The sequence below is a fragment of the Balaenoptera ricei genome, chromosome 1 (assembly GCF_028023285.1).
Source record: "Balaenoptera ricei isolate mBalRic1 chromosome 1, mBalRic1.hap2, whole genome shotgun sequence".
Classification (NCBI taxonomy): domain Eukaryota; kingdom Metazoa; phylum Chordata; class Mammalia; order Artiodactyla; family Balaenopteridae; genus Balaenoptera; species Balaenoptera ricei.
The window spans coordinates 168,284,443-168,309,161 of NC_082639.1; the positions used below are offsets into that span (position 1 = coordinate 168,284,443).

General features: G+C 38.1%; 1 protein-coding gene across 13 annotated transcripts in view; it reads left to right on the forward strand.

The window, feature by feature from the left end:
* Positions 1-13,888: 13,888 nt before the first annotated feature.
* Positions 13,889-24,719, forward strand: part of LOC132375919 (serine/threonine-protein kinase MRCK alpha) — a 319,426-nt gene continuing 308,595 nt past the window's right edge. For all 13 annotated transcript variants that reach the window (XM_059941356.1, XM_059941262.1, XM_059941244.1 and 10 more), the window contains exon 1: positions 13,889-14,966. In XM_059941356.1, coding sequence (XP_059797339.1) covers positions 14,789-14,966 — 178 coding nt within the window. In that variant the 5' untranslated portion in view covers positions 13,889-14,788. The remainder of the gene's footprint in view (positions 14,967-24,719) is intronic.

A 24,719-nucleotide genomic window follows, 5' to 3' on the forward strand; every position in this document is an offset into this window, starting at 1 on the left:
AGATTTTTTAATATCTTAAAATAGATTATTAAAATATGGTTGGCTATACCATATTATCATGTTTAAAAGCAAATTCAGACAATAACTGTGGTTATAATAAAACAGTTGCTATAGCCACAATAAACAAAGCTAGAGGAAAGGAAGAGGAACTGGAGTGGTGGAAGGAGGTTCAACAGACTATGCCTGCAGCATATTGGATGGTCAGTAAAATGGAACTTAGAATGAGGCTCTGTAGTAAAGCACTTATCTAGTATCTTTATACGTCTTCACATGGCTGCCCAAAGAATATAGTTGCTTTAACTATTTTTTCTTACTTTCTGTATTATTGCTGCTCTGACATTTGGGGCCTTACAGATCTGGGGAACCACCCTCCCAGGGTTAACTAATTCCTAGAGAGGCAAACAACTTTCCTGCCAGCATACTTTTGATGTGCAAACAACACCCTCCACCAATTTCCTTTTCGCATACTTCTTCAGTCTGGGATATTATCTCCTGCCCTAATCACCACAGGACCAGGTATTGGACAACTGGGAACCATCCCTACAGTCCAGAGATTATCAAAATTATTCAGACTATCCAATCATAAGTTTGTACTTCTTGCTTACCTTGCTTCTCCCATTCCTTTCTCTGTAAACTTCAATAAAAGCTCCTGCCTACAGTTTGCCCCTCTCTCTGCTGGCTCATCTTGCTTTGGTGCTTCCCTCTGTGGCCCTGCATGGTGTGGTGTAGCATGGCATGCCTCCTATTTCTAGGGGATTGTGAGTAGAAGAAAAAAACTTCCTCCTTCATGGCAATCATTTTTTTGTCTCTTTGTCTAACTTGCCTGCTCAAAACAAGTGCCAGGCACATTTTTAGAGCAATTGTGTTATGCAAATTTACTGAATTTCTCAACTATCCAAATAGACTGTTCTAACTTAATACATTCTTCTGAGGTTGTCTGTTAGCCTATTACATATTACAGTCCCCAGTCCACCTTAACCTCACTGCATGTCTTCACTCAGCACTTTAATGATACTGTGGCTATGATATTACAGTGGACTCTTTTGGATGACCCTGCAAACTTTCCTATTCTTTTGGAAAATGAGAAATGAGTCCTCTCTTCTCAAATTAGTCCTTTGTTTGGTGCCATGCTTTTCTCTGTCCAGTGGATGAGCATGCAATCAAACTAGGTCAGCTAAACATTGTTTCCCTGAAATTTGGTTCTTACGTCACACGATACAAGGATAAAAAATGTTGAAGCTGATTTATCCTATCATTGGCACCTGGAAGAAATGGCCATTAGTTCTTGCTGTCTAGATCCTAACAGCTGTCTTGGTGATTCTGGCTTTCCTTTGATTTTGTGAGCTATCTCATAAGCTTCCAGCAAATTCCTTAAGTTAGCATTGGTTTCTGTTGCTTGCAACCATAGAATCCCACCTGACATGAATACAGTAAATAGAGACACTTTATGCAAAATTGACTGTTAATGTAAATTCACAGGGGTTTGCGAAAGTTCAGGATGTATTAAGAGAATTTGTGTGCACAAGTATTTTGTGAAATGGTAAGCAGCATATAGCATTGGCCTCTAGTCTTCCCTCTGTTCTTCTTCCTTACCCACCCCTTACTCTAAACCAAAAGCAAGGCTTTGGTATAGATATTCAGGTTTAAGCATAATTTATTGGCCACTCTATATCAGTGGATGGAATCACTGCACTGGGCTGAAATATTTGTTGTACAAGAATGGGTTCCCTTCTGGACTCCTCCCTCTAGGAAGTTAGACAAGTGAGATAAAGCCTAAGTCTCTTCCTTAAGAGTGTAGACTCACCCAGGGCTCTCTCATCCCTCACCAAAGGGTAAGGCAGCCAGTGGGATAAACTCTCACTGTCTTCTTCTCTTTAGATGCCTTTTTCCCCCCTTCCCATTCTGTGACTAATCTGAGAAGCCCTATGCTTCTGCCCTGATCTGAGAAGGCATGAGGTAGACAAGTTTAGGCTTTGAGGCAAACCATCTCTTTTGTGACTGTCCCTTTGGATATTTTGCTTCATATTTGGTGGATATGACCTTTCCAGGCAGAGGAGTGAAAAGATCTGAGAATCAAGTTCAGGTTTCCACTGGAAAAACACAAAGTAGGCCTTTGGGTCTACTTAAGTTTGAAGCTATTCAGATTTAACTTGAGTCCTTTGCTAGAAATTCAAAGCTCCAGCCAATGATAAGGTAACTTGTTGTATCTTTTGAGCTTATATTTGTCTTGCGTATCACATCTTTCAAGTCAATGAGTACACATTAATGTGGCTTTATCTATTGTTTATAGTTGTCATCCATTCTGGAATGTTTAGTGTTCATTCCCTACTGGTTGTTCTTTTGACATTTTGAATATCATCTCTTATATCCTTAATATCATACCCAATACCTCCTAAATGCAATTTTTATGATATTTGTGATACATGTCAAAAATGGTCACAATCTTTCATACTTCCATATATCTACACTCTTTGTAATGTGTCTTCTTCTGTTCAAAGGTGAAGTCCATTTTCCCATTCTCTGAATCTAGGCTGGATTTGTGACTTTGCTTTGGCCAATGCAGTGTGGCAGAAGTGATGGTGTGCCAATTCCAATCCTAGGCTTTTAGAGGCCTTGTGTGTTTCTCTTTGCACTGTTGGGACCCCTGCCTTTGCCATGTGAACAAGTCTAGGCTAGCCTGCTGGTGAATGTGAGACCATGCGGATCAGAGCAGAGTCAGCTCAGTTGTCCCAGCTGAGGCTCTAGACGTGTGAGAGCTCACCCAAGAGTGACAAATCGATCTGTAGCTGGCCACAGATGCATGAAGAAACCTAGCAGAAAAACTGCTAAGTGGAGCTTGAACTGCTGGCTCTAGTATCATGAACTTTATAAATGGTTGTGTTAAGCCACTAAATTTTGAAGTGGTTTGTTAGGCAACAACATCAAAAGTGCTAACTGGTGTAATATATTACTTATTATTCATAGAAAAAGTATACTTATCCAGCAATAAAGACAACTTTGAAAAGCAATAAGATCCTTGTCACTGGGATCTCTAAGCATCTCTAAGTTAATAAAACATCTATTGAGCATGGACTCAAAAAAGCCAATTGGTCATGTAATGACAGTGTAATAGAAGTGACAGATTCTGAAACACAAGCATCAACTTCTAAGTCATGGTCATGTCTTTAATATCTTCCCACTGTTGCTACTACACTTCAGGTAAATTCATGTTTTTGAGTTTTAGTTGCATGATCAATAAAATAGACACAGTAATCTTTCTCCATCTTAAGCTAATCACATATTCCTTCTACACAACTGAGAACTCAAGTTAGATTAAATTTACATATGAAGCACTATCACATGAGGAGAATAAATCTCTTAAGGAGAATATCTTGATAAATATATCACCTAAGGTATGAATATCCCCAAATAAAAGTATCATTGAAGAAATAATCAGGCTAGAACATAAATGATCAAACTGAATTATTACAGTGAGCCCTCAGTATTCGTGGGTTCCACATCCATGCATTCAATCAACCATGGGTCGAAAATATTAAAAAAAAATTTTTCAGAAAGTTCCAACTAGCAATACTTGAATTATTTACATAGCAGTTACATTGTATTTATGACTATTAACATAGCATTTACATTGTAGTAGTTATTATAAGTAAGCTAGAGATGATTTAAAGTATAAGGGAGGATTTGTGTGGGTTATATGCAGATACTGTGCATTTTATATAAGGGACTTGAGCATCCGTGGATTTTGGTATTCAAGGGAGGATCCTGGAACCAATCCCTGTCAGATGCCAAGGGACAGCTGTAATTGTGAAATATTAAATACTGTAGAAAATTTAAACTTATATTTACATAGAAGGCTGAAGAGAAAAATGAGTTATTAAAACTTCCAGAAGGATAGAGGTAAGAGTGGCACTAACAGAATACTCAGCACAGTTAACAGCTAAGCACCGAGTTCCCAAACAGACTTGCTTAGTCATCCATCAGATTTTAATTTTTTTTCTGAAATGAAATGAATAACTTACTTGTCCATGCCAGGAACTTTCATGATGTATATTTCAAGATGATGTATATTTCATATACACAAATATTTACATCCTGATGATTTAAAATTTTTTAATTGTGAAAAACACACAAAACTTACCATCTTAACCATTTTTAAGTAGTCCAGTAGTGTTAAGTATATTCACATTACTTTCTGGTGATTTTTAAAGCATTAATGACAGATGAAATGTTGCAAAAGTGGGAGTATCAGAAATATATTTTAAAGCCTCTGCATACATGGGAGCTTAAGGCCTTGAACTGTTGTATCAAAAATGTGGCCCAGTTGTGACTCTTATTTTGTAGGAGAATTGTCCCTGGGAATGTTTACGCAGAGGCTGCATGACTCCTGAACTGGGTACGATAATGATTTTTCCAGTTCAGAAACTTCAATGCCTGCTGCTTTGAATCTTGTTCATGCGTTCCATAATCACTTATTCAGCTCCCAGTCTGTGCCAGAGCACTGTTAGGGACCACAGGTGCGAAGTTGAATGGGAGTAGTCCAGTGGAGCCACGAGTCCTCAGGATATCTTACTGTGGTTCCTTTTTATGACTTGGCTTTTTCTAACAGATAGAACTATCAAGCTCATTAAGTTTCTCTTTGTTTTGTCACCATGGACTTTGGTAACAGACAGACTGGGTCCCAGTTCCAGCTCCGCCACTTACTTTCTACACCTGTTTCCTCATCTGGAGATAATAATGCTGCCTGATTCATAGGGGTGTTGTGAGGATCAAAGAAATGATGTGAGAAACATGTTCAGAACAGACCCCGCACTGAACATATGCTCAGAGTTTTCTGTTTCTCACTGCCCTCATGGAATGTCCTATGCATAGACTTTTCTTTCATCCCTCTACCTGCCACCAGTTGTCAGGAATAATTATATGCCTTGCATGCTCTTCCTTCAGCCCTGTCTCTTCTAGGTAAGGTAGTTCATCTAAATTTATATGAATGTGTTAATAGGCGCTAACTTCATGTTATGTCCCTGGTAATGCACTTACCAGAAGCTTATTTATTGAGACAGGTTATCTCTAATAAATATTTACAAATGAATCTTAATTGATTTTTATGAGAAGTTAAGGGGAAAAAGTAGTTGGAAGGTAAGAAGGAAAAAGAAGGAAAGAGAAATGGGAGAAGACTAAAAAAGAGAAAGGACACATAAAGGGGGAAGGGAAGGTAGGCAGAGGAAAAGGGGGAAGAAGTAGATAAACAGAAATAGCTACAGAAAGATACATTCGCCGAGACTGAGAGAGGTTAAGGTAAAAACAGAGGGAGAGAGCAAGAGAGAGCTGGGGAGAGAATTGTTTGTATTCTCAAAGTCCACAGAGACTGGGAAGCACCCAGCACACTGTCTGGTACGGTCAGTATGCCTGAGAGACGGTGTCATAGAGGGACACTGTCACTATCTGATTGCTCTTTGAGCTGAGGACATTCTGCCTTCATTATTTTTTTCTAATGACTTTCCTTTACAAGGCTAACTTGCTTTTAAACCATGGTTCATAGCTCCACAATAGTTTATTATTTAACCTTCAGAGGTTCCACTCTGAATAGGACTGCCATAGCAGACAATTAAAGGAGAAATCATTATTTGAATTTTAGCTCCAGTGCATATAAGCTCTAGATTGTATCCAGCCTGTGAAAAATGTTCCCCACCTGGACCTTAACCCAAAGCAGTGTCAGATTGTTGAAGGTGTTAGGCATCATGGTAGGGTACGGAGGGAGATGATAGTTTTAGGCAGGTGGCATCAGTCTGTGGCTGTTCTGGGTCTAATCAGATGCCAGCAATGATGATTCTCAGGCTCCACCCCATATAGGCCCTGAGTAGGGTAAGCCTGGCCTTATAGGGCACACTGACAACACTGACCATTAGGGAGCAAGATCTTGAAATAGGCCCTTGCTTGTACACCTTGGGTCTAGTGGTTCCAAAGTAACATTAGCTCCCAAACACCTCAGAGAGCTTCTACCTGACCCCTATTCTACTTGGTCAGCTTGTATGTCAGGCTTTGCATCTTGGTTTTGGGTTTCTGTTCCAATTCCCTGCTGAAATGAGTCCATCCCTTGTTGGCTGAGACCTGGAAACTCTCATGGGTTCCTGCCTTTGTATCCTCTTCCCACCTCTTTTAGTAACCAATGACACCCTAACCTAGAAGGACCACCATAATCCTAGCACCCACATGACAACTATCACTGCTTTTCTCAACCCTGTCCTCATGGAATTAGCCACTTGAATATTAAATCACCCACATAAGATTTCATTTAACCATGCCTGGATTTCATCGTACCTCTGTCCCTTCCTGGAGGGCCCTGATTCTTCTGTCCTGGCTTGTTTCCCACAGTGCTGAAGTTGGCTTTTCTTTTCTCCCTATTTGCAAGAATCCCCTCTGTCTGCTCTGTTCTATGAGTAATCCAAAGCTTACCAAAACATGTACTCTAATTCAACTGCTCAGGAAAATTTCTCTGCTTTATCACCTCCTACCAACCAATCTTTCTCTTCCAACTAAAAGGATATTAACAATATTGTGATACCTTTGCTTATAATTTAGAAGTGTATCTTTGGGGATTTGTACAATGAAGGTTGAACATCATCCACCTATACTTTTTACTTTGTTCCTGATGCAGATTGGGGGCTTGGTGAATGACTTGGGGAATGAATGAATGAATGAATGAAACTAAAACAGTTGAATGATTTGAAAAAATTGGGATTGCTTTTGTACTTGTTAATGATTAGCTAATACTTTTATGAGATGGTTAATTCCATTTTTAGTATGAAGTACTAAGAATGACAATGTAGTCATTGTCAATGAATGTAGTTTTATCACTGCCTAGACAATTATTTTTATTTAGAGAAAGTGTTTGTTCCACAGTGCTACCTTGTACTGTGGCTAGTTATTAAATAAATCATGCTCTTCTCACAAGGCAGGGTGAGTAAAAGGGTTCAGAGAAACTCAGCTCCATTGCTGAGAAAATAATCCACTAATAATCCACTAATGATCAACAGTTTATACAGGATAACATGTTATCATTATGAGAATCAGAGTTTCAAGGAACAGGAAAATCTAATGTTACAGTAAAGAAAAATACTTAATTTGTTTCTTCTAACATCATTTCTTAATATTATTCTCTAGCTTCTTATCCTGACCCATGCCACCCTAGTATCTGAAGAAGTGGTTGGAACAAGTCCCAAGTTTTAATACTTACAAAGATTTTTACATTGTTTCTTATCTTCTGCATGGATTTCTGCTTGTACTTTGTAATGTTAGGAACCTTTCTTATTTGAGGAAAGCCCCTCTTGATATCTCAAATTTAATTTTCTTGAATTTTCATTTCCCTTATTCCCATGAATGCCTGGGGTGCTCCAGATACCATCCTATTTGTGGGTTTATGTCTTGATACTTATTATTATTATTATTGCTATACGTTTTATCGTAAGGAACATTGCTGACAGTGTCTCATTTCATTTGGCTTGTAAGTGCTGATGCTGCTATGCTCTGGGTCAGAGAGAGGTCGCAGCCTGTTCTAAAACATAATTGCTGGCTCTACCATATGACTGTGGGTTTAATTAGTCCCCCGTACGGGCGCGGAAGCACTGAATCTTATTGCTGAAGGGAGCCTGGAGAGCACATCTGTTCTGATCCCATCACCTTCTGGCAGGTGGATTCCAAACTATTCAAGAGAGATGGCGGTTGAAATCGAATTGAAACGATCATTTTAAAGATCCTCAGATATTACAACTCCACAATTTCTCTTTGTGTCTGATTTTGGGGTTTACCAACCTGACAATTAAGAGTTTCTCTCTTTGTCTACATGAAATAAACCCTATTTCAATAAACTGTTCTCTCTGGTTTTGCTCTTCTTTATATGGAAAACAATTGACCAAACTCCTGCAAGAGAATGTCTTTTATGCTTCAAGGTTATAATGAAGTCATTTTCGTGTTCCCTTCTTTTTGTTAGACAAGAGGGCTTTGTCTAATTATGAATCAGTTAACTGATATTAGTTTTGTTAGCTTGTATTGGGGTAGGTTAACAAAGCATTTCAGCACACAGGCTTTAAAATGAATCTCACCTGGATTGAAAGCCTGACTTTACCACCTATCAACTTTATAACCATTGGAAAGTTACTTAAACTATCTAGTCCTTAGTTTTTCTATATGGAAATTTTATGAACCGAATGTTTGTATCCCACCTAAAATTCATATGTTGAAATCCTAATTCTCAATGTGATGGTATTAAGAGGTGGGGCCTTTGGGAGGCAATTAAGGTCATGAGGGTGGAGCCCTCATGAACAGGATTAGTGACCTTATAAGAAGAGACATGAGAGAGCTTGTTTCCTCTCTCTCTGCTCTCCACCATGTGAAGGTACAATGAGAAGCCAGCCATCTGCAAACTAGGAAGAGTGCTCTTACCAGGAACCAGTTTGTCCAGCGCCTTGATCTTGGACTTTCAGCCTCCAACTGTGGAAATGAAAGTTTGCTGTTTAAGCCACTCAGTCTATGGTAATCTGCTATAGTAGCCTGAGTTGATTAAGACAGAAAATAATAATAGTTTCTGCCCTATAAGGTTATTAAGAGGATTCAGTGAATGGAAAGTCCTTAGTTTGGTACTTGACATAGAAGGTGCACAATTAATGTTAGCTGTTATTAGTGTTGCTTGATGGGCACTGTACAACAAAGGATATGGCTATCACATCTCATTTTCCCAACCTCAATAACCCACATAAAGTGGTTATTCTGTTCCATTCTATTTGTTACATGTGCTTCACTAAGATTGGCCTAGATTCAAGGTGCAGACTCAACCTTCAATGAGAGAAGTGTTCAAGAATTTGTGACATGTGTTTTCAAACCATTATATATAGTATTTAAATCCTTAAGACTAATTGAGGTCACCTAGGGAATAGGTGTAAATAGAAAAGAGAAAAGGTTTCCAAAGACTGAACCCTGAGGCACTCCAATATTTAGAGATCAGGCATAGAAGGAGGACCTAGCAAAGAAGACTGAGGAGTGGCTAGTGAGGGAGGAGAAGATAAGGAGAGTGCAGAAGCCAGGTGAAGAAAAGTATTTCAATTGTGTGTGTGTGTGTGTGTGTGTGTGTGTGATTAGTGCTGTCAAAACTGCTAAAAGATCAAATGAAATGTAAAATGAGGATTGACCATTGGCTTTGGTAATGTGGAAGTCACAGTAACCTTGGCAGAGAGATTTCCAGAGTGGGGTAAATGGATTCTTCAACTCATTTTTTCTGCTGCCAGCCCCTAGGTCCTGGCTGTGTCACCTCTAGCCCCACCTCGGGATTGAGAAGAACACATTGGCTTAACTGGCTTGGTTTCTGTCATCACCCATGGCATGGAGCCTTTTGCCAAATGTTTCCTGCTGATGGAATTTATAAGAGAATGGCACCTGTCTTCTTAATATGCAAATTTACTAAACTGCTGTAATAGGGGGGCAATATCTGTATTATAATGTTTGACCCTAAACATATTTTTGAAAATTCCATTTATAGTAGAGCTTGTTTATGTAGAGCTTTAATGAGAAATTTAAATGCAAGATTTAAAGATAGGGCAAGGTAGGCAAGATCCACTGATAAGCAAGTGGGAAGTATTGGTTTGTGAACCTGAGTAAACATGCCCTAGATGAGGAGAGTTTGGTTGGGTTTTTAGGGTTTTTTTTTGAGAAATTAAAACAAAGCAAAATAAATATGAAAAGGGAGGAGTAAAAACTGCTCCTAGGTTAAAACCATGCCACTTTAAAATCCACTTAATTATTGTTCAAAGATAAGACGTTTGCTTTATTGCTTTTTTTTTTTTTAATAGTTTGGGTAAAACTGAAACTGTGTTGATTATATGTATGTAAATCCTTGGCCTGTTTGTCTTTACAGCCATTCCACATCCATCGCCTCCTGCTCTGCTCTGTATCTTTGGGGACAATGCATGCAGGCTCTCTTTCACAAGCTCTGTGTTAGCTGCAAATAGTGGGGGCTTCGCGGTAAGGGGATTCTCCTTCCCTTCTCTCTGCCTAGGCAGCCTCCCTGGTAGCCCTTGTACCTCCTCTGGGCTCCAGCTCCCTCCAGGCTTGGTTTTGGCTTCCACCAGCCTTGGGGTAGTAGCAGGTGCTGCCACCAAACTGTGGGTCACCTCACTCTCCCCTGTTTGTTTCCTCAGCTCTTCCATCACCTGTGTACCCATTTCTCGTAATTAAGGTTCCTCTGGTTTAAATACATGGGTGATTTCTCTTTTTCTGGTTGGATCCTGATCCATCATATGTGTTTCCCTCCTCTGCCCTGATGTCAATTTCTAATGTCCAAATACGTGAATTAACAACTATATCCCACTGCTTCCTGGTTACAACAGGAAGGAAGAGTTGGGTTTATGGAATTCTGCAGATCTTTCTGACCTCTCTTGTATAATGGTTAAAACCATGGGCTCAGGCCTGGTGTTGACTCCCAGCTCCTGTGTCACTTGCTAGCTGTGTGGTCATTCACAAGTTATCTAAGATATCTCTAAACCCGTTTCCTTATCTATGATATGGAAATGATACTTTGTCTACTCCATATGGTTATAATGATTGAATAGAATATCCTCAAAGTACTCAGGAGAGTATTTACACATTGTAAGTGTTCTGTAAAAGAGGTAATTATTAATTACAGTCTCCCTTTTTTATAACATAAGCCTTTGCAGCTGGTATTACTCATGTCAGGAGCCGGACATGAAGTGAGGACAAGCATTTGCTGGCATTTTATCCTCAGAGGGCTCTAAGCCAAGTCAGTCATTTGCAGGGTCAGGACGTGCTAGCTGGGCTGAAAGGTGACGTGGTAAAATATCTGTGTGTTACTATACATGAAGCCCTGCTGTGGCACTCACCTTGCTTTTGGCCCTGTTCTCCATCATTGAACCTATAGTTATTCTGGAGTAAGATACAGCAAGGTAAGAGTGGGGCTGGTTGTTATAAATTGGTAGATCAATTCTGTTCTTAGGCCAGAATTGGAGGATTTGTTGGACTAGGCTTAATGACTCCTGTTTTATTCTTTTCACTCTCCTATCTCTCTGTCCTCTCCTGTCCTATTTCTTTTCTGAAAGGTCAAAATAATACCCAGCATCTTCATAAAACTTTTCCTGATGATTTCAAACAATTTGTGTTTGCAGTGGTATACATCTAATCTCCAGGCCCCCAAGCAAAATTTCACAAAGAAGACCTCCTCCAGGTTTTTCATCCAAAGAAAAAAGTGCTACCCTGCCATGCAGCCTGTAGCACTCATGTTTTGCAGGATCACTTCAAGCACTGCAGGGCTGCTGGAGCTGCACCTTTCTTTGGTTTCATTAACAAGAATGTTCACACTTCAACCTAAACATTTAAAATAACACCCACACAATGTGTTTAGGGTCTAGTTAATTATTAAGTCTCTGAGCTTGAATTATTCAAGCAAAATTGATTGGGTTCAACCTTCTTCTTTCTCTTTGTGCTTTTTTTTTTTAATAAAAATAATAAGTTCTCCCCTTTACTCTCTCTAAATAATGTGGAAAAGGTTATTAAGTAACCATCAGTACCCTGGACTGTGGGTGGTACCCAAGTGCTAACAGAATATGTAGAGAGAAAACTGGCAGCAGGACTCTTTTGTTACAAAAACATATCTGTATCTCATATACTTCCACTGTTAATTAGCATTTATTGAGACAACGTGTTATAGGTTCTCTTTTAAACTCTTCTTTAGAGTTATTTACAAGTTGGATAAGTAGGTATCTTAGAGTCAGCTCTATGGTGTAAAAGCAGAAGGAATTGCTTCTTTCTTTGCTACCCCACCTCATGGTCAACTGAAAGTGTTAAAATGTCTTGGCTTCACCATTAAAAACCATGTTGCTTAAGAATATGTGTTGACCTGAGAACATGTTCATAATATATTGCTAAGTGAAAACAGGAGGCTATAAAACTGGCTTCTATTATGCATCATTTTATTAAAATACATAGGAAAGAGACTTGAAAAATAAACACCAAAATATTATTATCTGTGTTAGGATTAAACTTTTCTTTTTGCTTTTCTATTACTTTTAAAATTAGCCAATACACACACACATAAAGATGTCATGGCTATAAATGATCCATCTTTTGTCTGAATCTATGTAAGTATCACGTGTCAAGAGCTTACTGGAAATAATGTTGTCTCCTTATATAAGCCATGCAAGTGTAGATTTCACAAGAGTCACAATATTTTGTGAATGACAGAAACTTGAATAATTAACCTTAGCCTTCATTTTCAGACTTCATTTCTAGACCTTCATTTCTAGCTCTTCCTCAGCTTCCATATTAGTAAGATGTGAAAAATTGTGGCAATTGTAGGCATTAACATAGAAAACATAACTGCCTCACGGGTGTAGGAAGGGAATATAAAATAACTATTTTGGAGAAAGATTATAAAGGAGATGGCAGTTTTGAGAGGAAATGACAGAAATGCAGTGACCCAGTTTAGTGATACATTTAAATGTGGGATCTTCCATGAGAATTTTGTAGAGCGCTCTCCTAAAGTCAAGATTCAAAAAAACCCCGGAAGGCCCTAAATGGCCTTACCTATCGAATGACTTGCCTTTGCTGCCCAGTTTCTGCGTTGTGCCATTGGGCTACGTGTGTGCGCGCGCGCATGCGAGCACGCACAGGGGATGGAGTTTTGGTGAGAGTGGCGAACTGTCTTGACTCCCCTTCATTGGTTGAATCCCCTGTAGGTGGTAACCTAGGCTGGGGATAAAGGCAGCAGCTGGACTAGTTCCGGAGGAGAATACGTAGGGAAACTTTTGGGAATAGATTTGGAGAGTTCTGTTCTTCTCGCACACACACTCAGGACTTGGAGGGTAGCGCGTACATGTCTGTCATTGTATTTGCCCCGGTAAATGACACAAGAAGTGGTGTAATTGGACACCCAGGAAATTACTTTGGAGTGGTTGAGAACTGAATTTGGGGGGCGGGTAGAGAGCAGGTAAGAGGCGGTGAGAAAAGCACATTTACAGATCTGTTGGAAGCCTAAAGCCGTTTGCTTCTGGGCCCCCTTAGCAAACGTGCCAGTCGGGTGGTGCCTTCGAGGACCAGGAGGAAACCCCGCTTTGCGATCCCTACGAGAAGCCTCGAGGAACCGGGAACAGCGGCGAGGAGGTGGCGCAGTTCCCAACCCGCGCCTGGGTCCTCCCGCCTCCATACCGTCCGCCACCACCGCCGCCGCGGCCTCCCTCAGTCCTCCCGTATCCCTGCATTCCACGTTGCGGCAGCCGCAGCCTCTCCGGCCGAAGCGTCCCCACCCTCCCCTCCGGGTGGTGCAGCCGCCGCGCCCCCGGCCCCCACCCGCGCGCCCCCCAAGGCCTGGCTTCGGCTCTGCGGGGCCGCATAACCGGACCTCGACGCGCCGGCTGGGTTCGGGCGGGGGCGGGGCGGGGGCGGGGAAGGGAGAGGGCGGGTGCGCGCGTGTCGGGGGGCGGGGGCCGCCATATTGGATCCTGACTCGTCGGTGAGCCTCCGCCTGCGTGCGGCGGGGCCTGGAGCAGCCTCGCGGAGCCCAGGGCGCGAGCGCGAGAGGACGGGGAAGGAGGGGGAGGGGTAGAGGGAAAGGAAGGGAGTGGTTGCGAGCCGGGCTGCGGCAGCCTCTGGTCTCCTCACCAGCGGCACCAACCCCTCCTCCTGCGCCTCGGCCGCTCCCCTCTTTGCGGGGGAAAGATGCCCTTAACCCAGGGGTGTGAAGAAGGGGGAGAACTAGCTGCCGGAGCTACCCGCGCCGTCGCCGCCGCAGTTGCTGCCGTCCGTGTCCTTTGAATCCAGAAAAGCACCCCCTCGCCAGGGCGTCGGGAGTGTGGGCGGGCGGGCGAGCGGGCGGGCGGCCGCGGTGCGGGTGTGGGGGAGACCGGGCTCTGCGCCCGGCGCGGCCCAGGCCGGCGGCCCAGCGACCACCGACATGGAGCGGGCTCAGGCGGCCGAGTAGCCGCCGCTCCCGGAGCCGGGGGCGAGTGCCGCCCGCAGCCAGTCAGGCCCCTGGGAGAAGAGGGGAGAAAAATGAAGAGTTTTCATCGGAATCCGTTGGAAATAGGACTAACTGCAAAGCCTTAAAAAGAAGGACCTCGGGAGGAGAAAGGGAAAGCCTCCTCCGGGGAAGGCTTGGCGTGCTCCGAGTCGAGGGGCTGCTTCAGGGACCTCGCCCCCTCCCTTTCCCTCCGGAGAAATTGCCGCTGATGCGTTATCCAAGTGGTGGTTGGGAGGATTTGCAGCAGAATTTTTGGTTTTCCCTCCCCCTTATATACATTCTGGTTTTTTCCTTCCTTTTCGATTTTCCTTCTGCTTGGGAAGTGAATTGCTGATGCAGATCGGACTTAATTCATTAATGATGCAACTGGATTCGTTTCAGGATTATGTTGCACGAGTTGAATTTTGAATGAAGGAGAAGAGTTGTTTTTTTGTTTTTTTTTTAAAGAAGTGTTGACTCTTTGGTTCTCAGTACTTTTTAATTATTTTATTTAAATATACGATTTAATTGTATTATTCTTTTAAAAATGTTTTAAATATATTTTATGGTAACTTTCCCTCAAAATATATGTATATGTGTGAAATAGAAGACGCTTCAGTTAAGTGAGGTTACTGGTGTGTTGGATGTTGAATTCAGCACCGGCATTGCATGACAGTTGTTTGAATAACAAGTGGTTTATTTTTAAAACCACACCTTTTAAAATTTAGGTTCAAATAATCATAGTCAAAATCGGTTTAGTAATTGAAAGAAAAACCAGCAGAAGTTGAAGCAAACATGTCTGGAGAAGTGCGTTTGAGGCAGTTGGAGCAGTTTATTTTGGATGGGCCCGCTCAGACCAATGGGCAGTGCTTCAGTGTTGAAACGTTACTGGATATCCTCATCTGCCTTTATGATGAATGCAATAATTCTCCATTGAGAAGAGAGAAGAACATTCTTGAATACCTAGAATGGGGTAAGTTTGTATGTAAAATAACTCTTTAGCTAGCCATTATGGTTTAATTGTTATAGAGAGTTATGATAAACTCTCTGTAATGAGTATATAAATATATATTGTGTGTACGCAACATATATTATGTATTTAAATACATTATACATAATGTATTTAAATATATATACAATAAAAGAGTAGACACCGATTATTCAAGGTTTTTTTTGTAGTTTTCAGTAAATATTTTCCCAAGAGTAAAAGCATGCTACTCAGTTGTTGCCTAGATTTTTTTTTTTTAAACATCTTTATTGGAGTATAATTGCTTTACAATGGTGTTAATTTCTGCTGTATAACAAAGTGAATCAGCTATATATATACATATATACCCATATCTCTTCCCTCTTGCGTCTCCCTCCCTCCCACCCTCCCTATCCCACCCCTCTAGTGTTGCCTAGATTTAATGTGGAACTTATGAGGAAGAACTTATGTTTTTTGGTCAGCAGTAAGAGATTTTGAATAATTCTGTGATGGGCAAAAATGGATTATTGCTCGCTTTGCCGAGAGCGTGGTGGTATAACAGGCATTCAATTGAAAGATATTTATTAGTGGAAACATTCCTTCCCAGGCTTTGGAAATCACTCTGGAAATGGGAGGAGATATTAAAATATCTTAGGTCAACAGGAACTTGAAGGTGGTCATCAGTGGGTTTTATCACATCTCTATATAGTACAAGCAAAGGAAATTACTAAACACGGACTTGCCAAAAATTGTCATGTTTGTAAGATGACATAAATAGTTTAAGAATTTTGTGATAGTATTTGGTAGAGAATGTTTGGGAGCAGCTCCTGCCTGCCTGAGAGTTAGATTTACTCTAAATTTAATTCAAACCTAAACTGGCTAAATTTTTGTCTTCATTCTCCTAAATATAGGTGTGATTTAGAAGAGCTAGGTAGTGGAGTAGATCAGTGATGAGAGCAAATGCTCCATGTGACCTTCAAGCTTGAAGGCTTGGCTTAAGTTCTGTTTCCGATGTTACATGTGAGCAAGTTCCAACATCCACCAGTTCACTGTGGGAAGAGTACACATCATCACATATCATACTGTGTATAGTACATGTCAGTGTACCTGTATTGGTACATTGACTTTTGAAGGATATTAGCTAAAGAAGTTATTTTGTACCTTTGGAATACCAATATTTGAGTTTGTTGGCAAGTTTTTATACTAAAATGTCTTTGTTTCCAAGTAAATCTTTATTTTTCTGAAGTAAGAGTCAATTGGTGATTATTTCGTGTTTTTCACTTGAAATTTATTAAAAATTCGTTTGTCAGGTAAATCACTTATTCAAGATTGCCTACACATAATAACTTTAATTATTCAATTTCTCAGTATCAGAAGTTTTCTAGCAACTTCATGTCATAAGGGTTAAAAAAAATATATATATATGAAATGTGAATAGAATAATTTTTAAAAACAGATTACTAGACTCATACTGGGAATGTAAGAATTCTAAATGATCTTTCAAGAGACTGCTCTCTTAAGAATGAGACGGTTTTGACTTTGGTACTGGATTTGTGAATATATGTCCTTTATTTTTATGTGTAGAGTAAAATATTTTATAAAGCATGTGTAGTTTTACACCTCATGTTTAATAAATTTAGAAAATTTTTAGTTTTTTTTTAAGATTTAAAGAAAAGATTTTGATACTTTTAGAGTTTCAGTTCTTGAATTATGGTTTCATAGCGATTCTCTAGTCTATGATTATGATTGTCATTTTAACATCTATTATTTCTCATCTGCAAAATGATGGGAGAACTCTTCGTATGTGCCAGTTGTAAATGTAATTTAAAAATATGATTAAAAACTATATCCTCAATTACCTTTTGGTGATTAAGAATTTACATTTATGTTATGAGATATTTTTCTGTATTATTGGAATAATTTATATATATTTTCCACTAAATATGTTTTCTTGGATCTTGCTTCTTATATCTGTATTAAAAAATACCTTGTTTGTATATATATAATTTAAGCCAAATAAGCCAAAAGTCAAATAAGTGTTTGGCCAAATACATTTTATTTTTATTAGCAGATTTTAAATAATTTCAAGCAAGGGACTTTTCACAATTTTAAAGTAAATTAGGTTTTAGTAGTATCCTTCATATTTTGTCTTTTAGAAGTCTGGTGTGATGTAACAAAAATATACATTCTCTTAAGTAAACTCCTGTTGTGTTTCTCAGTAATAAAGAAGGAGAGACTAGAATTTTTAGGCAGTCATTTTGTAGGCTTTGGGACTAGGCAGTGTCTGTTAAGTCTTAGGCGTTTTTAAGTTGGAGTGTGAGGTCTTGAAAGTGGGAGTTACCAACCATAGAAGTTTGGGTAAGGAGGAAGAAAAGAAGGAATTGAAAAAGCTGTCAAGAAGTGCATCATGAGTAGTAGTATTTACTATCTTTAAGTTATATGAGAATTTAGGTTATTTAAGAATGCCAGTCTCCTCATTTAATTATTGAAATAGATCAGCTATTCTCGTACGAATTGATTACTACATTTTGGGGAAATGTCTTATTGGATTCTCACTACCTAACATTATATAAAAAACAAGTTAGATTAAGGAAGTTTCCAGATAGTGAATTGACCTCAATTTAATATTTTAAATATTATTTTTTTGGTCTGTGATGGAAATTGGAAGGAATTATTTGTTGGGGTTAAATTTGGTAATTTAGATTTGCCTTAAATGATACAATTTTTAGTTTGAGTTTTAAAAGACCCAATATTTGCAACAGAAGAGCTGTAGTAGTTAAATACTAGTACAGGATGTATATTTGTTTGGCTGTCTATATGAATGGAAGTGTCATCTAGATATGCCTTATTTTTATGCTGATGATACTTTTAAAAATGGAGTCAGCAAGATTCTGACTTGCTTCATTTACATCAATTTCACTTTATTCCTAGTTATAGCCCATTTCACTTTTATATTGATACAGTTAATGTTTCGCTCATTACAGTGTCATGACAGTAAGAAAACTGACAATTCAAAGTTAGATTTTTTTTTTTTTTTTTTTGATAGCACTCCTTGCATTTGGTGCTAATGGCTTGAGGGAGGAAACAAGTAGAGCTCTAGAGAGGAAGAGGGGATTAAGTCACTGAGCAATAGAGCAAGGGGATAAAGAGTGCCTTAAGGCCATAGATCACTTTTAAATTTAATAAGATTATTATTTTTATTAAATTATTAAATATTATTATATTTTCCTGTTATATACAACAAGCTTTGAAAGATTATGTTTTGGCCTTGTTTTTTAAGTAGTTGAAATGGTTATGGTTTGTATGTTTTGTTTATACAATAATAGTTTTGATATCAGTAGTGTGACTCTAGAGTTAAGTTACAGTAGAGCTGTAGAAGTAAAAATAACTTTTACATTATAAGCTAATCTGCTAGTAATGACTAAATGAATATGTTATTCATTGAATTGGTTATCTTCTACTTTGAAATGGAAAATCAGAATTTTAGGGAGTTCTTAACCAAGTTACTTAAAAAATAGGCATAAGATAATATTACTCAATACAAAAAAAGAAATGCAGAACTATCTGTATGTGGCCAACTGTATTTTGATGCTTTCTGAATCTTGGACTTTATAACATTTCATTTAAATTATCCTTAAACAACAGTAATTTTGTAGTTTATTCAGTGTATACACACACACACAATAGTCTGAATGACTAATAAACTTGTTACTAGAGTACATCAGCAGGTACTGTGGTTTAAACTTTTCATTTTATTAGAGTAGTTTTAAAGCTTATTCATGCTTTTGATATGTGGGTCATTTAAGTGAGATGATTATGGCTTGATTAGAAGAATCTGAATCTTTTCTTTGTTCTTCACTTATGTTGTTCCTCGTTGTTAGCTTTTCCTGAGTAGAATTTATTAATCATACCAAATTACCAAAAAGTTCATTTAATACACATGATTACGTTTATTTTTATTTAAGTCCTCAATTAAGATCATCATAAATGTCACCAGAAATGTAGGTTGGGCATTTGTTTCCTTTATACTAGTCACCTAATAATCTAGTCTCTTCTAAGAGTGATAGTAAGTACAATTATTTGATCTAACACAATGCTGGTATATGATAGAAGCATGCAATAAGTGATGGCTATTATTTTTCCATTTCCATTCTGTTTCTCTCTTTTTTAAAGGATGTACTGCTCCATGAGTGTGAACAGGTTTGTCAGGAATAACACTAATAATTTTAGGAACTTATTTATTTCATATGGAAATGTAAGGCATACCTTAACATAGCACTGTAAAAACACGTAGCATAATGTGTTGGAAATTTTATGAAATGTTCCATAATTCCTGGGACTTGGTTAATATTAGATAGTAAGCCCAGGCTATTTTAGGGTAAAAGAACTGAACTTGTTACAAATTAATATTTTATTCTACTACTCTTCTATGGTAGTCAAAAAAAATTCTTCCAAACCCTTTTCTATTCATGTACACTTATTGCCAGTATATTGTATATATTGCTCATTGTTTTTCATCCTATTGGTTTTGTTAGGTTTTAGAATCAATTTACTAAGTCCAACCAGCATTTAAAAAATTAAATATACTAGAATAGAAAATATCAAGTACATCATGTGTTGAAAGAATAAATATTGTTATACAGAACTCTTGTGTTTTCTTACATTTCTTACCGAAGATTGGAAGCAGAAGAGTTTGAATTCTAGTGTAGATGACGCTAAAACATGTTCACTGTTTAACAGTGAAAAAATTATAGACCTAGTTCCCTTTTTCAAAAAGCACACATGATTAAATTAGGGACAGACTGAAGAATTTAAAGAAAAGGAGTTTAGGTAGGGACAGGATACTTGGAAGGAGGGAGGGAGAATGGGAGAGAGGAGAAGTGAGAAAATGAGCATGAATATACTGTTTTCCTGGGTTGCTACTTTAGTCTGATTTGTGAATAATTGAGTATTTTTAATTTAGAAGAACTTAATGGACAGGGGAATTCACTCGATTTTGTTTTTGATGGTTCATTTCCTTTTTTTTTTTTTTTTTGACATTTTTCCTTTTCTGACTTTGGGCTCCTGGATGTTGACTTCCATTAACTGTAAAAGTTGTGTAACTTGTCAAACATGAGGGATATGACCTATAGACATTGGTTGTAGTTTTTTGTTTATGCCTTCCCATTACTCCAGATGAATGTTAGAGTAGATGCAGGTGAGAAGGATCTGCTAGTTCCATAGATTTTCTCATCCCTTGTTACTCATGAAACTTCCAGTGGGGGTGACTTCAAGTTTTCAGTAGCTAAGGTGAAGAATTGCTCAACAGCTTTGCTGTATCTTGAGTCAAGAAGTTCTTTCCATAAAGATTTTTTCTTTTTTTTTGAAATGACCCACACTATAAGTATAGGTCATCCCAGACATGAATGACTGTCTTTTGTTGTCACTCCCTATAAAACTCCTTTCCAGATCCAGGGGATTTCCTTTTTTCCCCTTTGATGCTGATCAGAGTAACAGGTTTGCTCTTCCCAGCTAGTTGCTCTGTACTTCCTCTCTACAGTGTCCACTTTTTCCAATTAGTAGCTGTTAGCCTCTATTGGCTAACACCTCTCCCCCAATTCTAGTGCTTCTTTATCTGCTGCTATAGGAGAGTAGCACTTCGGCTTTCATTGGTTAACAGGAGGCTCAGAGACCTGGCTCTCCACTTTCCAATCTCACTATTTGCCCCTTAATTCTTCCTCATAGGAACGATGGTTCATTTTTGGGTTAGGGTTTCTTTAGCCCCCTCCCTAGTTTCAAAATGTGTTCTGGAAATACATGGGATATTAATAGGTGCTTTGGGGGGGGGGTTGTGTGGGTGAATAAATTTGGGAAACTTTTACACAGAATTAAACATTAAAAATATTGTGGGTTATCCTAGAATTTATAATGTTTTGAGGAAGACGGATGGCAACCAGTGTTCCATGGAACACCCTTTGGGAAATGCTCTTTCAGTAGGAGGTCATGGTGTCCCTTGTGTCTTCAGGGTTAGAAAGAGATAATTGTGAGGGAAAGTTTGGAACACTGTGTGGTTTGGAGAGAAAATCCAAATCTGAGTAAGTTAGGTTTTACTTAGTGGTTGTGGACTTTCAATTGTCTTCTGTGTGATAGTCACAGATAAACTTAATCATGGTGGAGTAGCACATGTGTGAGGCTGGTGAACATTTGCGTCCAGGAAAAGCACCCTATAAAGTAGAATGAAATTAGATATAATAATGAACCAGTGCTATTAGCCTCTAAAGTCCTTGAAATTACTGACAAGTCTCTGTTTATGACCTTTTCTTGCTCTAATTAAACTTGCTTTTCAAGTATAGGCATTCACAACAAATTCAGAAATTCTCACCTTATCTTTTGCAGCTTTAGTTACTATAATTGTAACATGTTGCAAAACTATTGTTTGTGAAATAATGTTATTCATTACTTTGTGATATTTCAGAGGAAAAGATCATGGACATGCAATTTTACAATTCATTGTAGTGTTAAGTATTGTTTTTTCTAAGGTTACAATGTTTTTTGCTAAGCTGTTGGTTTCAGATTTTTGGATTAGTGTGGGAACTTTACTATTATTTGTATTTGTGAAACTATGGGTTTCAAGTGCCAGCACCTATTTATGTAGAGCATAAAGAAACCAGAATATACAATACTTTTATTAAAGAGGAAACCATATATAATTGGTGCTGTTTCAATACTATGTGAGCAATTAGAACTCTGTGATTACCATAAACTTCTACTCTGAGTATTAAGGTGGCAGATAATCATACTAGAGGATAATTTGACTCGATTTTAAAGATAAATAGCTTATAGCATAAATTAATTAGTCTTTTTTCTCTCTCTTCTGACATACATTTATTGTTCTCTTTAATTCTTCCCCATCAACACTATTCCTCTCACCCCCAATCTAATTATGCTTGAAAATACTACTTATGTGGATGAAAACAATCTTTTAAAAATACCTGTGAATTAGTTCAGTCGTGCAATCATTTATTAAATTTTGGTTTTATTTCAGATTGCTTACACATCACTGTAGGCTTAATCTATGAAAAAAAGAAAACATGTTCTAGTCAGTTTGCTCTATTCATAGTGATAAAGCTTAATTAAATTTACTTAGAGTTTCCATGGTGAAGATCTACAAGTGGAATACCTCAACCTGAAATATTTCTGTTCTAAACCTATAATACTAGAAAAGAGTAGGGGCTTTGGGTTCAGACTGACTCCCTTGATCATTGGCTGCGTGATTTAAGCAAGTTACTTAACCTAAGTCTGTTTTAACATCAGTGAAATTGGCATAATAGTAATAGCTTATTTTTCCAAAAGGTTGAAAGTTGGTTTAGGATTTTCTTTTTCTGGTGATTTATAGTTGCATTTTGTTGGCTTTTTTCTCATTCTGGTTTTTTTTCGTTTGTTTGTTTCCCAAAAATGATAAGAAGGTTTATTCAGGGAGATACACACTCCATAGACAGAGTGTGGGCCATCTCAGAAGGCAAGAGGCTTCTCATTCTGTTTTTGAAGTTTCTTACTGGCCTTATGATAAAGGAAGATAAAGTGCTATTTTTTGGTAAAGTTTAATTGAAGTGTATAGTTGTACTAATACAGGGATGTAAATAACTTTATTTCACTGTTAACAAACATACTCATAGCTTACTGATAATATTTTATTGAATTATATTGGCATCGGAGATGTCTTTCCCTGTGTGACTATGCAAACAGCATCTTATTCCTTCTTTCAGGATATTTTGCATTGGAACATTTTGTTGTTATTAACTGAACTTTTTTTTTATTAATTTTTATTGGAGTATAGTTGCTTTACAATGTTGTGTAGTTCTGAACTGTTTTTCAGTAAATATTAAGCCCATGCCTATTCTTTTCATCACCAACAGCAAATATTGTGAAATGGCTAGTTATGATTTATTTTTATACTTATGTAGCTCCAACCTGCAAATCAGTGGTGGAATTCTAGACCTCAACTCAGAAGATTAAAATAATCATGAAAAATTATTGATATGTCATTCAGTTAGGAATTTTCGTGGACTAAAGATTATGTAGCACCCATAAATGCATGTTGTAGACTGACAGTAAATATGAAGAAAATCCGCAGTATACCCTAGTGTTTCCTAAACTATGTTTCAATAGATATAAATGAAGATTTTGAAAATTAAGAGTTCAGTGTATATGTAAGATTGGGAAATAGTAGTTATTGCATTCCTCTTTGTATATTACAAAGCACATTATCATAGTAACACTTTTTAAAAGTTCTGTGGTACATAAACCTCTTTAACTTTGTTTTACCTAGAATTTGCCTAAGTCATTTGACTTTGGAACCCTTTTTATGAGGATAGCTGGCAGAGTTTGGGAAGTGCTGGCATACGCTAGGAATCCATAGGCAGTGTCAGAGCTTTTAAATTATATTTCAGAAAGTGGTTACTGAATTCTTCTATCACACTGTATTTTGAATATTATCACAGTTCACATCCAACTCCAAAGGCAGAGGTTTGAATGACTTGCCTTTATCCTTTTCGTGTTTAATGTTTTTTTAGCACTTCTGTTTGCATCACCTAGAAGGCAGTTCGGCAGTATGTACTAGGTTAATGTGGAGTTCTGCATTGGGTAAGTATGTGTTTATAGACAAAGAACAATAAAACTTGATACATGCCTTTGAGTTTATATTTATGTGTGTAGTTCGTGGTTTGCAAAGATGCTCCTGCTAACCTAGTGACTTTTTTGTTTTCAGTAGCAGTTGATCATTTTTTTAATCCAGTTATTTCTCTAACCGTTGTGCTGGTATAGAATTTGGGAGACAGACTGTCATGGCTGTGAAATAGAACAATGCTAATTCATTTTATGAGAGGTTTTTTTTGTCAAAGCAATGTTGTCCTGCTGCAACCAGAATCCCATCCTTAAATACCTGGTTTACTGGAAGTGGCTAACGCCCCAAGTTGACTCAGATATTACTAAAAGTAGTCACGCACTTACTTAGAAGTGTTCTGTCCTGAGATTTAAAAAAATATTTGTTTGAAAAGATTAGGAAAAACCGGCAGTGGCTAGAGCCCCAGTTTGTGATTGTATTGCTAGCTAATTATGGCCTTGCCCCGACCAAAAATCATAACTAAGGAACATTTAAAAACAGACCAAAAGCTCAGGTATGTGGTGCAGCCGACATATTGATATGATATCGTAAAGCTTCTCCATCTTCTGTACTTATAAAGATTTTCCTAGAGTTTATGGTTAAAACCATAATAATTTTTCCAAGTCTAGTGTGATTTCCATTTCTGCCTTTTTCCTGCATGCCTTTGTAACGTGTCACCCCATTTCTGACTGATGCGTGCTAAGTTGACAGTTTTTTCCAGGCGTTCCTTGCTGTGTTACATTGCTGTAAATTGTGATTAAGTGTGATCATACTTGTTTCTTTTACCTGTGTTCCTGTGGTAACCCCAATTAATTACAGCAGCTCTTGAGTTATCCTGGTACTGTTCAACCTCTGTGTGCATCTGCTCAGTTGACTTGTCTATGTTAAATGTATCTAAATGGATTACATTCCTGGGTCTTATTGACCTTATTAATCATGCTTTTTGTTTCTCCTTTAAAAGCTAAGTAACTTATAATCTCAGTATTACATGTGCACCTAACCTGAAAATATTGGGAATCCTACATATTCAAGGGCCTTTGTTTAGTAGAACTTTTAAAAAACGGTTACAACTTGGATCATGTCAACATCTTGCTTATTATCCTACAGTGACTACTGAT